This window comes from Nothobranchius furzeri, chromosome 4 (genome assembly GCF_043380555.1).
Source record: "Nothobranchius furzeri strain GRZ-AD chromosome 4, NfurGRZ-RIMD1, whole genome shotgun sequence".
Taxonomy (NCBI): domain Eukaryota; kingdom Metazoa; phylum Chordata; class Actinopteri; order Cyprinodontiformes; family Nothobranchiidae; genus Nothobranchius; species Nothobranchius furzeri.
Window position 1 is genome coordinate 66,213,626 of NC_091744.1, and position 14,013 is coordinate 66,227,638.

General features: G+C 39.6%; 1 protein-coding gene across 6 annotated transcripts in view; it reads left to right on the top strand.

Moving 5' to 3' along the window:
- The window catches only part of megf11 (multiple EGF-like-domains 11), a 128,970-nt gene that overhangs the window by 92,219 nt on the left and 22,738 nt on the right, over nt 1-14,013 (top strand). For all 6 annotated transcript variants that reach the window (XM_015964392.3, XM_015964394.3, XM_015964397.3 and 3 more), the window contains 4 exons: nt 2,086-2,222; nt 5,067-5,279; nt 5,745-5,919; nt 13,576-13,696. In XM_015964392.3, coding sequence (XP_015819878.1) covers nt 2,086-2,222; nt 5,067-5,279; nt 5,745-5,919; nt 13,576-13,696 — 646 coding nt within the window. The remainder of the gene's footprint in view (nt 1-2,085; nt 2,223-5,066; nt 5,280-5,744; nt 5,920-13,575; nt 13,697-14,013) is intronic.

Consider the following 14,013-nt stretch of genomic DNA (forward strand, 5'->3'; position numbering starts at 1 on the left):
GCATAATAAACAGTGAGTGAAACCAGTATTGGAAAAAAAAGGGAAACGTGATGCTTAAGACTTGTTTTGTTGTTGTAGCATGGCTTCAACTAGTCCAAGCCCAGTTCAGTTATCAGAAGTAGTGCACCTAGGTGGGGCAACAGTAAATTACGCGAGTATTGAACAGAGGAAAAGTGGCGACTGAGGTTATTTTTTGCCAGTTTGGCCCGGTTTCTACTGGTTCAAACCCAGTTCACTTGTGGGCAGGTTCAGCACACCTAGATGAGGCTCACAGAGCAGTACTTACAAAAAGTGGTGTTAGCTTGCTTACAAACATTAGTTTACATCCTCCCTGCTGCTGCTCACCGATGTAAACAAGTCTGACTGCCAGAATTCATCCTGCTGGATGTATAACATTATGTGATAAATAACATAATTTTAACACACATAATCCAGCATAGGTACAAAATTATTATAATAAGTAATTGTGTTGCAGTTCACTATAATGCACGGTAACACTCCTCCTTCATATGCAGGATTATCAGTACTAAATGAGTAATTTAAACATCGCATTTATCATTTCAGGTCCATCACAGTCTGTCCCTGTCTTCTTCATGAATCTTATAATCTCACCCAGTAAAATGTTTTCGCTGCAAATTCGCAAATACTTTGAGGGCTGCTAGTCCGTTACCGCATCTGGCTCATCTCCGTCTCTAGTCTCTATCAAAGTTATTTAAAAACAGACAAGTTTGCACCATTGTCTGTAAGTGCAGCCAACCACGCAGCAAACTATTACCATTTTACTATGAAATCAACTAAATAAAAGTGAGAAAAGGTCACAAACTGGCTAATTTTGACTAGCTTCCCAGAAGTTTCATGGTATGTAAACCAATGCAAACAGTCTTTCTGCCATCCATCATGATGAAGGGGTTGGTTCCATGAACGGCGTGACATCACTTGCAAAGGGTCAATTACAAGGCTGAATCTTCATCCCAGTTTATCCCTGCTTTTATCAAATGATCGTGTAAAATTTTAAACATTTATTTTGCCATTTGATGCCTTGTGCCAGAGTTAGTCGCATCTGCAGTCCTGACAGAAAAAAAAACTTCCTAAACACCCCATTCTAATTAAAAGAACTCCATACACAATTTTGTTGAAAATCCTCACATAGATGTGTTCAATCAGCACTACAATAACTATGTTCAAAAAAGTGTCTTAAACTCATTGAAAAGGTTAAATGTAGTTTGTTCCTTGGTTAAAAGTGATAGAAAAGTTTCAAAATGGGTAATGATGTTGTTACAACCTGTGGTGGGATTTAAAATGAAGCACCGGGTGTAACACATGCCATGATAGACAAAGTCAAACAGTTATTTGTAATAAAATGATTTTAATCCACCGAACACCATTTACTGACTCTTGGTTTGCTCATGGTTGGTTCCATAAATAGAAAACTATCCATCCACAACTGCTGTATCATGAAGGTCCCCTGACCATCCTCGCTTGGTGTGGCAGGAGGAAACCAGCTCCAACCTGATTCCTCATCTGTTTTAAAACCAAAACAAATCAGAGTTCCCTCAACTCCTACAACTATTAAAAACCAGTGAAACATACATGGAGCAAATGGGGGAAATGGTACAGATCCATCCCCCCCTTTTGTTCTTGCAGCTCTGCCATTTTAGACTCAAGTAGAAATCAACAAAATCAGGTGCATTTCTGCTGAAGGGAGGAGGAAGAGCGGACACCCATAGGATGTGCCTCTGTCCTGTTGAAGGACTCTGGGCATCAGAAGATGGCTCCAATTTGAATCCACAGCTCCTGCTTCCAGGGCAAAGAGGCAGCAGCTGTAATAGACGTAGAAGAATCTGTTGTGGGTTTGTAGATTTGGGTAGTTTTAGACATTTTCAGGCATTTTTTTCTTGAGACATTACACCCAAAAACTAGAAGAGGAGGCATTTTCTCTCTCCTTGAAAACGAGGCACATCCCCATTATCTGGTTTTATATCGTCCAAACATTAGAGAAGGAGATTTATTCTAAGGTTTCAAAGTTCTCATTAGAGTCAGATTGTTTTTTTGTGTACAATATTTTATCTGCTTTGTTTTCTAAAGGGTTCAGTTTGTGCCCAACCCTGCCCTCTTGGGAAATATGGCATCAATTGCAGCAAAGATTGTTCCTGTCGTAACGGCGGCCTGTGTGACTACGTTACGGGGAAGTGTCAGTGTGCAGCCGGCTTCAGCGGACGCAGGTACGCCGTCGAATCAGCCGACAAATAGATGAATAAATTATCATGCATGATGCACAGAAGCTTCCTGTGAAGTATTCAGTGCAAACTTTTGCACTCATACTTTGCAAATAGGTCATGCAATGGCATGCTTTATTGATATTTGTATTTAATGCAAAAGGGTGGCTTTTATGCAGATACATTAAAGCAGTCACTCATTGACCTATTCTCTTTGGTGGTTTCTAAATGAGGCACAAACCTGACTTTTATTTTTAAAGATAAAGGCATTGCTATAAAATCTCACGCTCAGGAGAAATAAGCATTTATTAACACCCATAACTCCATCTGAAGGTGGAGTGGAAGCTTTTAATGGGGGTGTTTATGCTTAATTAATCTTGTAGTGCACGCTGCCCAGAAAGGTTTCACGTCTCAAGCCCTTCATCCACATCCTTTCCCAGCCCGTCCATTGATCTCACCATGGGCTATACGTTGGTTGGGTACTGCTCATTAATTATAAGTAATGGGCTTATATTAAAGTCTCATCGAAATACACAGATCTTTTTAGTTTCCCGTGCCTTCTGGAGCAGCCCAGAGCAGCCTGCATTTATTAGTTCAGCTAAAGCAATTGTCTCTTTGATGGAAACACTTCCCTTACAAGACCTTTACTTTACTTTATTATTTTACAAAATTACCCTCATTCATTTTGTCAGTGGCAGGTGAATTAACCTGCCAGGAATAATCTGAGTTTGCGTTAACCTCCAGCTTCTTCTGTCTGGTGTAATAATACAGTTGTCTCCTGATAAAACTACAGCTGGGGTAATTTAAACATCAACCATTACTTGAAGATTTTCTAATGTAACTTAACTATTTCTAATAGATTCATTTAAACTCCTGAGACCAGTTTTCTCGCCAGTTCTACAAAGTGAAGCCAGCATGTAAGAAAAATCAGACTTCTGATCCGTTTTAGTGCTTTTATTTTCTGTGGCTAAGTCTTGTCTGGCTCCTGCAGAAGAAACAGAAGCGCTCACAGCTTTTCTTTTAGCGATTCTATGAAAAGTACTTGGAGAAATTCGACCACTGTCTTTTAAAAGTAAATGGATGGATGTATCCTAACAACAAAAGTAGTGGATGAAGTTTGACTTCAACTCAGATTTAAATGATTATTCTTGCATTGTTTTATTAGTATTTTTTGTTAAACAACTCAGTGGGCAGGTGTTATTGTTTAGACATTTTTAGCAATTGCACTTTATAACATAAATTATTTAGTGAATTTGTTTTTGCTAATAGTAGCAAAAAAATGTTGGATCATACTTTAAAGTTTAACATACATTCTTGCTACAACCCCGGTCAGAGGAGGTTTTACTGATGTCCGGGGTGTGTGTGTGTGTGTGTGTGGGAGGGGGGGGGGGGGTCCAGCTGCTCTGGTAAAGAGACACATTTGTAAGAAAATACATTTGAATTTCAAATTTTTTATTAGTTTCAAAACATAAGTATGTCGCAGATGATGTGTTGTCTTAGTTATTTATCTCAGCAACAACATGTACATATTTGTCTCAGCCTTTCTATTCAACTTCATATAAAGTCATTCATTCACATTGATTCCACACCTGACATTAGGCTAAATTATCTCATAAATCAGTACTTATCAGCAGGGGAGGCTCCAAGCTTGCAGTAAGGGTGGCACTGGCCCACCTTGGACCCCCCTCGCAAGTGCAAGAAAAAACTGTGAAAACATAAAACATCAGATTTTTTTAAATAGATAAAAAAGGAAAGATACAATCAAAGTCTGAGTATTTACAGTGCAGAAGGTGCAGCATAAGAAGCAATCACTTAAAGGCAGATAAAAACATTAACATTTTCAGGTAAAAGTTTAAAGTAGTTACATTTCAGCTAGATTGTTTGATATTTTTTCAAGCAATTTTCCCAAACTTGTTCATTTAGCCCACACTAAAACAATCAACAAAAAATAATATTATGACTAATTATAAATGTAAACACATGGATGCGTAACGCTGACATTAAAGCAAATGTTGTATAAAATAAAAACTTTTGTAATATGGTATAGAAAGTTTCTCGTTTAACCTTTCAAAGAGAGGTTTTCTTTAGTTTGCTATGTTTTTGCTTTTCAACATTTTTCCACATATTTCCACCATTCACACTTATCCTCAATAAAATCACACTGAATTTGTGAATGTTCGATCATATTCTCATAAAAAAAACTTTTCTTATTGTGATGAAGTAACTACATATATTTTAAAGCTTTAAATATTCATTGTTATAAAATAATCATGTTTAATTTATGACTGCCATGATGTAAGCCAGATGTTCTCATAATATAGTCTCTGGTGAGATGGGGGTGATGTGTTGAGATATGTTCCCAGGTCAACATTAATCTCCTTTGCTCCTTTTCCCCTCTTAAGTTTAGCTTCCCTCAATAATATACTTAAAGAAATTAACAGCTAAAAGAAAAGATCTGTATTTTCTTTTGTCCATTTTTTCCATTTCAGTAAGGAAACCTCATCCTGATGTCTTGCTTTCATCATGAAAGTTGTTTCTTCTGTGTGAGATCACACATTTGTCAAACACATATAACCAACTCATTATTTCAAGCTGTACATATCTAACATTCTATCGAATCTAACTTTTATTTTTAGGATGAAAAGGAGTTTTAACAACAAAAGAATGCTCGTGTTTGAACAAGAACATTTTTTAATTAGTACAATGTAAATATGATGCGATAAATAAATAGTTCATGATTATTGCTCAACTCAAAGTACAATTCTTTGCATTGGATGAAATTTTGCAGGTGGTAATGAATCTAATATTTTGAGTTTTAGGACACACTGTTGCTCTGTAAATTGTCTCCAGGTGTCAAGAAGACTGTCCAGTGGGTACATATGGTCCACAGTGTAACCAGAGGTGTGAGTGTCGGAACGGCGCCAAGTGTCACCACATCAATGGAGCCTGTCTGTGTGAAACAGGTTTTAAAGGTCCTAATTGTCAAGAACGGTTCTGTCCCTCTGGCCTCTACGGTCTCATCTGTGACAAGTTCTGCGCCTGTAATACCACCAACACCGTGAGGTAAGTGAGGCCTCGAGGCCACACACAGCCTCGTTCCAACCAAGCCCTGAAGCTAAACATGGCCGTTGCTCTATATGAATAAAGACATCCCTGCCTCGGTTTTGTCTCAACTTATCGCTAAGCTCATTCTGAAGTCTAGACACATCACCGCCATGTCATCCAGTTAGCTTTTAATCGCGACTTTTGCTTCATTCATAATTTCTCAGCAGCATTCATAGTTAATGCAGTGTTAATGCTCTGATTCCGGCAGGAGTTGGGCAACGGCCATGGAAGTCATTACAGAATGAAGGAGAAAAGAGACACCTCATCTGTATGAAACATGCACGCAGACACGTGAATGGATTAATAGCCGTTGGCACGTGCTGTCATCTTGCTCAAAAATGAAGTGTGGATGTTTGAGAGATAAAACTTTACCTCTTTGTTTCCGTAACTGTTGTTCCATATTTCTTTCTCATTATGTTGTAGCTGCCACCCTCTTTCTGGTGAATGCTCCTGCTCTGCGGGATGGACAGGGCTTTACTGTAACGAGAGCTGCCCGTTTGGACACTACGGAGAAGGGTGCAGTCTGGCATGCAGCTGCAGCAACGGAGCTGACTGCCATCCCGTCACAGGTGCATGTACCTGCGCTGCTGGCTTCATGGTAAGCACTGTTAAACATAGGAATGTGTGATTGTTGCTTTAAATCATTTTTTGGGATTTGTTTAATCTTTCATAGTTTCTTCAGATCCATTTTATTGTAACATTCATCCATATTTTAATTAAAGTAAGCAAAACTGAAAATAATTGCTTAAAACATTAAAATCCACTTTTAAAGCATGAAGATGACTTGGTGTTGAAAATGACTGAACACACAGACACATCTGTTTAATGCAATGACAATGTATTGTGCTTCTGGTTTTGCATAATTAAGGGTGCACAATTACAATTATAAAGGTTCAATGCATAAACATTGAGGCACCCTTATTATTTGCATGGTAATCTCTCATTTCCATCTCTATTCATGACTTGCTTCTGTCCGTGTAGCTCTGGGAAACCCATGGGAAAAGAAATCACAGCACATACATCAGAATTAGTGAGCTTTTTTATTTATCCCTTTTTTTTTGCAGCAAACCTTACTATGTAGATTCAATTTGCAGACAAATGCAAACAAGTTCTGTAAACTTAACAGGATGTTGGTGAAATGAGTTAGAAAACTGCCCTTTTTGGAGCTTTATGGCTCAGGCAGATTTCACAACAAAAACTCTACTCTAAATTTAAATGGGTCACAGAGAGTTCGACTTTATGTTTCTACACAGACATTTGGTTATATTTTACGGTTTTTATATAATTGAAATAAAAAATGTTTTAGAGATTTCACCACTCCTTCAATGGAGTGTGATGATGTCACACACAATTTTGCACAAAACAATTCTTACACTCAAAATAAATGCATCTTTGTCTTCTTTAAAGGCATACTATGCAACTTTTTCATATTTTAAATTGTTTTCTTGATCCTGTATGTGCTAAAATGACCCTTTACATGGTTAATGAAAAGTCACTCAGACCCCACCGCCGTCTGTTGACAGAACACCACACTTGCAACTTCAGAGTATAGGGACGGGTTCCCGTAACCCCAACTTTCCACTGCAGGTCAAAGCGTCGTGAAACAGCCACGAAACATACTACGCGGCAATAAGCCACAGTTATAGTGGATGAGTTCCTTTCTCGCGGCAGCTAAGTGTGACGTTATGCGCACGCCCCAGAAGCGAGTTTATTTAGATGCACTACGCTTCCCAAACACGTCAAACTCCGCAGTTAAGATGGGGTTAGACCGGAAGTTAAACACAAAAACAGTATGGAACATCTGGAATCTTTGAAATAACATGCAGTTCATCATTTCCTGTTTGCATCTGTAACTGATGGAAACAGAACAGAAAATAACCCACACACAGTTTTTCATCCATGCAGCTGTCTTTCTTCTTGTTTATTATTGTGTGTGGATGTCTGTATTTACGTATGGTGTTGCAATTCTCTTGTGATTACATGACGTAACGGGATCAGCTGTGTGGAACACTTTTGCTCCCATTTCTTGTCAGAATTGCTCTTGTTTGGGAATGTGCTCGCGGATAGAACGCCGCTATTACGTTACGCGACTGCTTTCACGGCCAGTGGAAAGCCGGGGTGAGTCAGTGGAGCTGACATGCTATTGCTGCAGACTGCTTTCAGCACATTTCCTGCATGTTTTTGATCGTGAACGCAGCTGATTTGTCTGATTTAGAGATAATCACTCCTGTAGACATTAATGAAGGCTGAGGAGACATTTCAGCAGTTCGACCAATGTGTTAAAACCACAAATGCATAGTGAGAAGAGTTTCACTTTTGGTTTTACGACAGTCAGTTAAAACAGACTCCAGGGGGTGCTAAAAGCAAGCCAGACTGCATAGTTTCTCTTTTAGAGACTCTTGCTGATAGAAGTCTACAGTTTTCTTTCAAATCCCACCTGAGTGCAAAGCGGGCATCCCCAAACTCCAGTAGTCTCTAATTATAACTCAGCTCTTACATTTCTCCTGAAAATTGAGCATGAAGAGTCTTTTTAACTTTTCACACCTCCTACTTAAATCAACCTAGGCTTACTGAAATTACATTGACACGAGCATTTCCAACTTAAGGATTTTTATTTTGCAATGTGAATGCTTATTTGAGGCCTAATTTCTAGTCCGGGTCTCTGTCTACTTGTCTCATCAAGAGCCCCGTCAAGTTTAAAAGGGAAGTGTGCAGTTACAATGGTGACCTCAATAAAACATTTCTGTTGATCTTCTTTCTCTTCATACTTTTCATACCTTTTTACATCACTTTTTTAGCATCAAAACACAAATTTTGATTATTGCAAAGATACTTTCCAAATCATTGCTCTGAAAGAAAGTAGATTCCTTTGGTAATTATGTCGGTATTGTCACCCTTTAGCATTTCTTTAAAATGTTCTATTTTCATATGAAATGCTTTAGCCATGCCTCATCTTGTCTGTATTTTAAAGTGACAGAGTGTATTTAACTTGGCGATAAGGGGCAGTAGATACCTAAATCATTGCAAGCACGTAGTATTTTTGTGTTGGAGTAAGATCTTACCAACGTATGCCTATTAGGGTCAAAAAGCCCTGGGGACTGCAAACTTCAGCAAAATGGCTAACACGTTACACCTTCTTTCATCACTAGCAACGAGCGAGAAGGCAAATGTGTAAACAACAACGTTTATAAATGGTGAAAGTTTTGTAACCGTTTGTTACAAATCAGTAAATGCATTTTGTCCTAATGGGCTCCCGTAGCAGGAAATATGGCCTCTAATATGGCGTCGCGCAGAGTCTTAGACCCACTCCGCATGTATTTTAGACCTGATTTATTTGGTTATATGTTACAAAGCCACCAGTAATTTTCAACAACTAGGCTTCATTGAATTCATTTTTAACAACATTTGATGGATGTTTCCAGAGATTAACAATAAAAACTACACATTGCCACTTTAAGTAAGAATGCACACACACTTTAAAACATTTTACCCTTGAGCTGTGTGTGTCTTAGCTGTGAAGGTTGCAGACTTGATTTGTTTCATGTTATCTGCGGCTGTAGTAAAAATGTCTGTGACATTGTGGTAGTGATTTTCTTTGGAAGTGATCCCAGTTTCTCTTTAGGAGCTTTTTAACACACGGACAGTAAAACACAAAGTGAGATATTTTATCATCACCCTATTATTGATGTGCTCTTTTGCACCTCTGGATGTCCCTTTAGTATATTTTCCTATCTTGCAACCCCTTGCAGATGTTAAATATCAGTTGCACTACTGCACAAATACAGTACGAATTTCCGTGTAGGGTCAAAGCTTCAATCAGATCCGCTTGTAGCGCAGGAGAGAGAAAAAATGTCGTGACTAAATCAGTTTTGGTTGTTTTTGTTCAACCCCTTTTACAACTGTCACATTAGTTGTATAACTTCAATCAGCTTTGCCGACTATTTCTTGTCTTGCAGTCGGAAGTCACCGAGCAACACAAACCGAGAGATTACAGGTCTGCCAATGTTACATTTCAGTGGAAATTGCCTGTGTCTTACAGCGGGCCACTGTGGTGAATTGAACTTCCGAGTGGGGCTGCAGACTGTGTCTTAATTTGCTCCACCTGTTCGCTTTGGCGGCTGCTGGGAAGGGCTGCCAGATCCATTAAACAGACCTAGAGGGCAAAAGCTGGATAGAGAAGGAGTCAGTCAGATGGGAGCAGACACAGCTCATATGGAGAATGTGTGTGTTGCTGTGTGCGGGGAAGGGGGAGGTGAACGTTCATAGTCATTTTCTCTCTTTTTTTTGGTGACAAACCTGCTGCTGTGCAAACAACACGAGCAAATTGTTACAAGCTCAGAACTGTGTGACTGCTACCTGTTTGCGTCACATGCATATACATGATTGTTATCATGTGGAGCTGTTAAAAATGTGGCTGATTATTGTGTTGAGGCTGCATGTGAAGCCACTTCCTCAGGGGAGCGCTTATAAAACTAAGCCTCCCCACTGCATCTTTGTCCCGGAGTCCCACTGGGGAGGGGGTAAACCAAGCAAAGTGTCGGAACAGACTGAGCACCTGCACGCTTGATTTACTTCTAGTAATTGGACATGCTGTTTTTGACTTGGACAAAGTGATTACATGTTACCTATTCAGGGATTGGTCCTTCCAATCTGCAGCATGTGCAGAGACTTACACGTTCTACATGTTCTGTTGACGGTGTTGTGTATGAAATGCACACGCAATTGGAGCGGATTCCGGTATGCTTCAGTAAATGGTGAAAATGAATCACATTCGTGTCTCTCAGTGATTTATTTATTTATTTTGCCTCATCAAAAGGTTCAGAGGGTTCCTTTTTCTGTCGTGCAGCAGGAAATTTAAAATGCACTCACTCATCCGGCAGTCAGATGCACAGCTAAGGAGTGAAACTGATTGGCAATTAGTGATACCATTTGCATCTGGTCTCAGTGGGTAAAAGCCTAATCAATGTTGTGTCCACTGGTGGATTTCAAAAAGAAAAAGAAAAAACAAAACACCCCAATTACGTTAAGATGCTAATAGCTGTGAGTTTAGTGAGTTGGCAAAGGACAACCCAGTTTCCTCTGAGGGGCTCAGGTCTGTGTTATGTAAGGTCCTGCTGCTCCAGTGCAACAGGTGACAGCTCATGTATTAATAATGATTCTCCACATTCAGACTTCTAGTCTTTTCTGCTCTGAAGGAATATAAATCAGATCGCTAACGAGAGATCGGCCTTTACACTCTGGAGGACAGGGAAACAGCTGATCCGCCCTGTGCCGTGACGGTGAAACCACGCAGAAGTCAACGCAGCCGTGGACACAGCAAATTCCATGTGGTCATTTGTGGCTGCATGGTGTTTTATCCATGAGTCCAGTCACCAGTAAATTGCCTGTGCTCCGGAGAAAATCGGAGACCTCCGCCCCCAGCTGGTCAAAACTTCTCCACACTTAACAACTGCAAGTGAACTGCTATTGTTGGCAGTCTTGAAGCTGTCATTTTCAGCAGAACAAAGGTTATTGCAACCGATTGATAAAAATTTCATTCCCAGACAGAGGCTTTTATGTGGTGTACGGGGAGGGGAGATGTTATAAGATGTGTGTTCTGCCCCTGGCGTCCACCAGCTCTTCTCCTCCTGCCTCCTGTTTAAGTTCAAAATGATAATGAAAGCAGCGAGCAGCCAGCAGTCCCCCAGCACTCTGGTGAGCAAAGCAAAATCCACTCAGGACTCCTCTGGGCCTCTAATTGGGACTCTAAATCATTGTGTCACCTGTCACTCAATGCAAAGGATTGAAAGGGGGCGGGAGTGGGAGCCGTACGGCGGCTGTAATCTCTAGCTGAGGGGGGACAAGAACGGTGGAAGAGGGCAGCACTCATCTTTTAGAGCTGAACAATTCTAATGACGCCTAGTTTCAGAGGACAGACAAGGAGCACTCTGTCCACTACCAGATAGATTCCGTCCATGCAATGGGTCTAAAAGGAATGGCTGCTGGTCTCTTATTGGTGTTCTCATGATTATCGGAGTAATTGCTGCCAGCAGAGGGCCAGATGCAGCTATGAAGGTTTTTACCCTGTTATTTGTTGCTTCACCGCTCAAACTCTGACATGTTGCCATTCCTCTTGCTGCCAACCCTCACTTTGCTCTAAAGACGGTGCAGAAGGTGGTGTTTTCAGCTTTATACTGTAAGTTTCACATATGCATGCTCTGCACAAGTTAGGCAGGGTAAAAAAGGCATCGAAAGCCACAAACGTAGCCACATATCGTGATATAAAAGCACAAGCAGCCATGGGATTGTCTAATAAGGTGTTTAGAGTTTCACTTTAAGCATTTCAAGTTTTTGGTTTTTCTGGTGTCTGTCGAAGGTTTAAATATTTCAAAATAAATAAGCAAAGTTTTCTGTGATGACAAAAGTTTGAAATCTTGAGCACCAAAGGATTTATAACACTGAAACTAAATTATGAAAAACATGAAATTCAGTTTCACTAAGAGGAGATCTTAAACATATTAATAAACTCCTATTGGTTTTAATGGCTGTGCTTCTAATACACTGGCTTTGTGCTTTTACACATTTCCCTGCCCTAACTTACTTGATTCAATGATTGAATTACACGCTGAGCAGGTCATCAAGCTCTCCAGAACTCTGTTGATCACCTACTGAATAAAATCAGATAAGCTGAAGCTGAGAAACCTCTAAAACATGCTAGATGGTGGCCCTAGAGGACCAGGGTTGAACACTTCTGCTCTAATAGAGCACAGTTTGTGGTTCTAATTGATGCCAAAGCAACATATTTGCTGAGCTCCTTATAAATACCTTTTACTATTAGCAACTTGTAGCCGCCAGTATAAAATATTTATAAGCCTAAAATTCCCGTGACTCAGTTTCTGACAAGATAGGTATTTTATGCTTTTGATATGAATAAGATATCCAACAGAAACTATATGAAATATTTATTACTGATGAGACTTTTTGGTCTCTTGTGGTGATTTATCTCATGTGTTTATTGTTTCATCAGATAATAGATTGGAACAACACAGCTGGGTCCTACAAATATAAACAACTAGTTAATGCCAGCTAATCCAAAAGACAATTTAGAGTGTTGTAATGTCTGATTTTATTTTTCACAGAAATGACATTGGTCATTGGATGCATGGATGGATGAATGGATTGGTTGGTTGGTTGGTTGAATGGCTGGTTGGTTGGTTAGATGATTTGATTGATTGATTAATTTATTGATTGATTGATTGATTGATTGATTGATTGATTGATTGATTGATTGATTGATTAATTGATTGATTGATTGATTGATTGATTGATTGATTTTACATCGCAATCAAATGTTTGCAGATAAAATGAATGAAGACACACTTTTTTCCCCTTCTTATTGAACCATATCTCTATGTGTGAACACCGATGTCATACATGTTTTGATTTGGTGTTCTAAACTCAAAACAGTCTAGTTGTCGTCATCATCATCCTAATCACCCACAAATCAGTCATCACTGAAAAGGCCCCTTCTTAAAATGTAAATGTTTGTTTCATTCCGTTTATGCCAGCGTTGCAATAATTTGGGTAATCTTGTATGGACATTCATGGTTACAATGCAAATGTTGGGACAACTGACTAAAGACTTCTCACCTATATACAGAAGTAATGTGTTATTTACATCCTGGTCACAATGGCATCATCTGTACATCCATCAGAATAAATGATGGCTGATCCACTAAATGTACCACCAGTCGTTTTACAAGCTAAAGACCACTTCTCATGTAAAGGAACGTGTATTTAGGACAGAAATGTTCATTAATGTAGTGAAGAAGGTCAAAATGAAGGGCAGATTTATTTGTTGCTTGCTTGAAGAAGGATGGATGTTGATTTCTGGGTCTTGGATTCTTGCCAGTCTCTGTTTAGTAGAAAAGAGAGTTTCTCTAAAAAGAGAGCTGCAGAGGGAAGTAAGAGAAAGGGTGAAGCCGGGTTGCACGTCTGGAAGTAGGTGCTGTCAGAATATATAGACTGCATAATTGGAAGTTAGGAATGATTGCTTGAGGTGATCAGGTGTTTTCTCTCTCCCTCTCTTTCTCTTTCTTCAAATGCACTTCAAATTTAAAGTTATTTTTTCCTTTTCTTTGCACAGCAACAGCTTGACTGACCTACGTAAACAGTTCAGTAAACCATGAAAAGTGCAGTTAACCCTTTCCCTTTCTGTCTTTAGCCATCCGTTGCTGATGTTTTGCCCCTTGACTTTGCTGTTTCTCTTCCACAGGGTGAGGACTGTGATACAGTGTGTCCACCTGGTCTGTTTGGACAGAGCTGCATGTCCACCTGCTCCTGCCACAATCAAGCTTCCTGCTCACCAGTCGATGGCTCCTGCATCTGCAAGGAAGGTATACCTTCATTAACTCGTCAGAGGACTTCCACCTAAGTCCTTTGAGCTACAGTTTTAACATCACTGACTGAACTGATCTGAGTAGTTTGCTGCTTAATCTGAAAAGAATCCCGCTGCTGCCATCATTTGTTGTGGCAAATATAATAAGGGAGACATGAGACCCTAAATGTAATATGAAGAACTGTTGATGGTAAAATTCATTTTAGAAAGTGGCTGCCTTGATATTGTAAGAGAACGTATTTATAGAAGTTCAAAGCGCTAATTAGACACACAAGAACTCGAGTCTCCATCAGAGCTGAATAAGTGGAAAGAGCA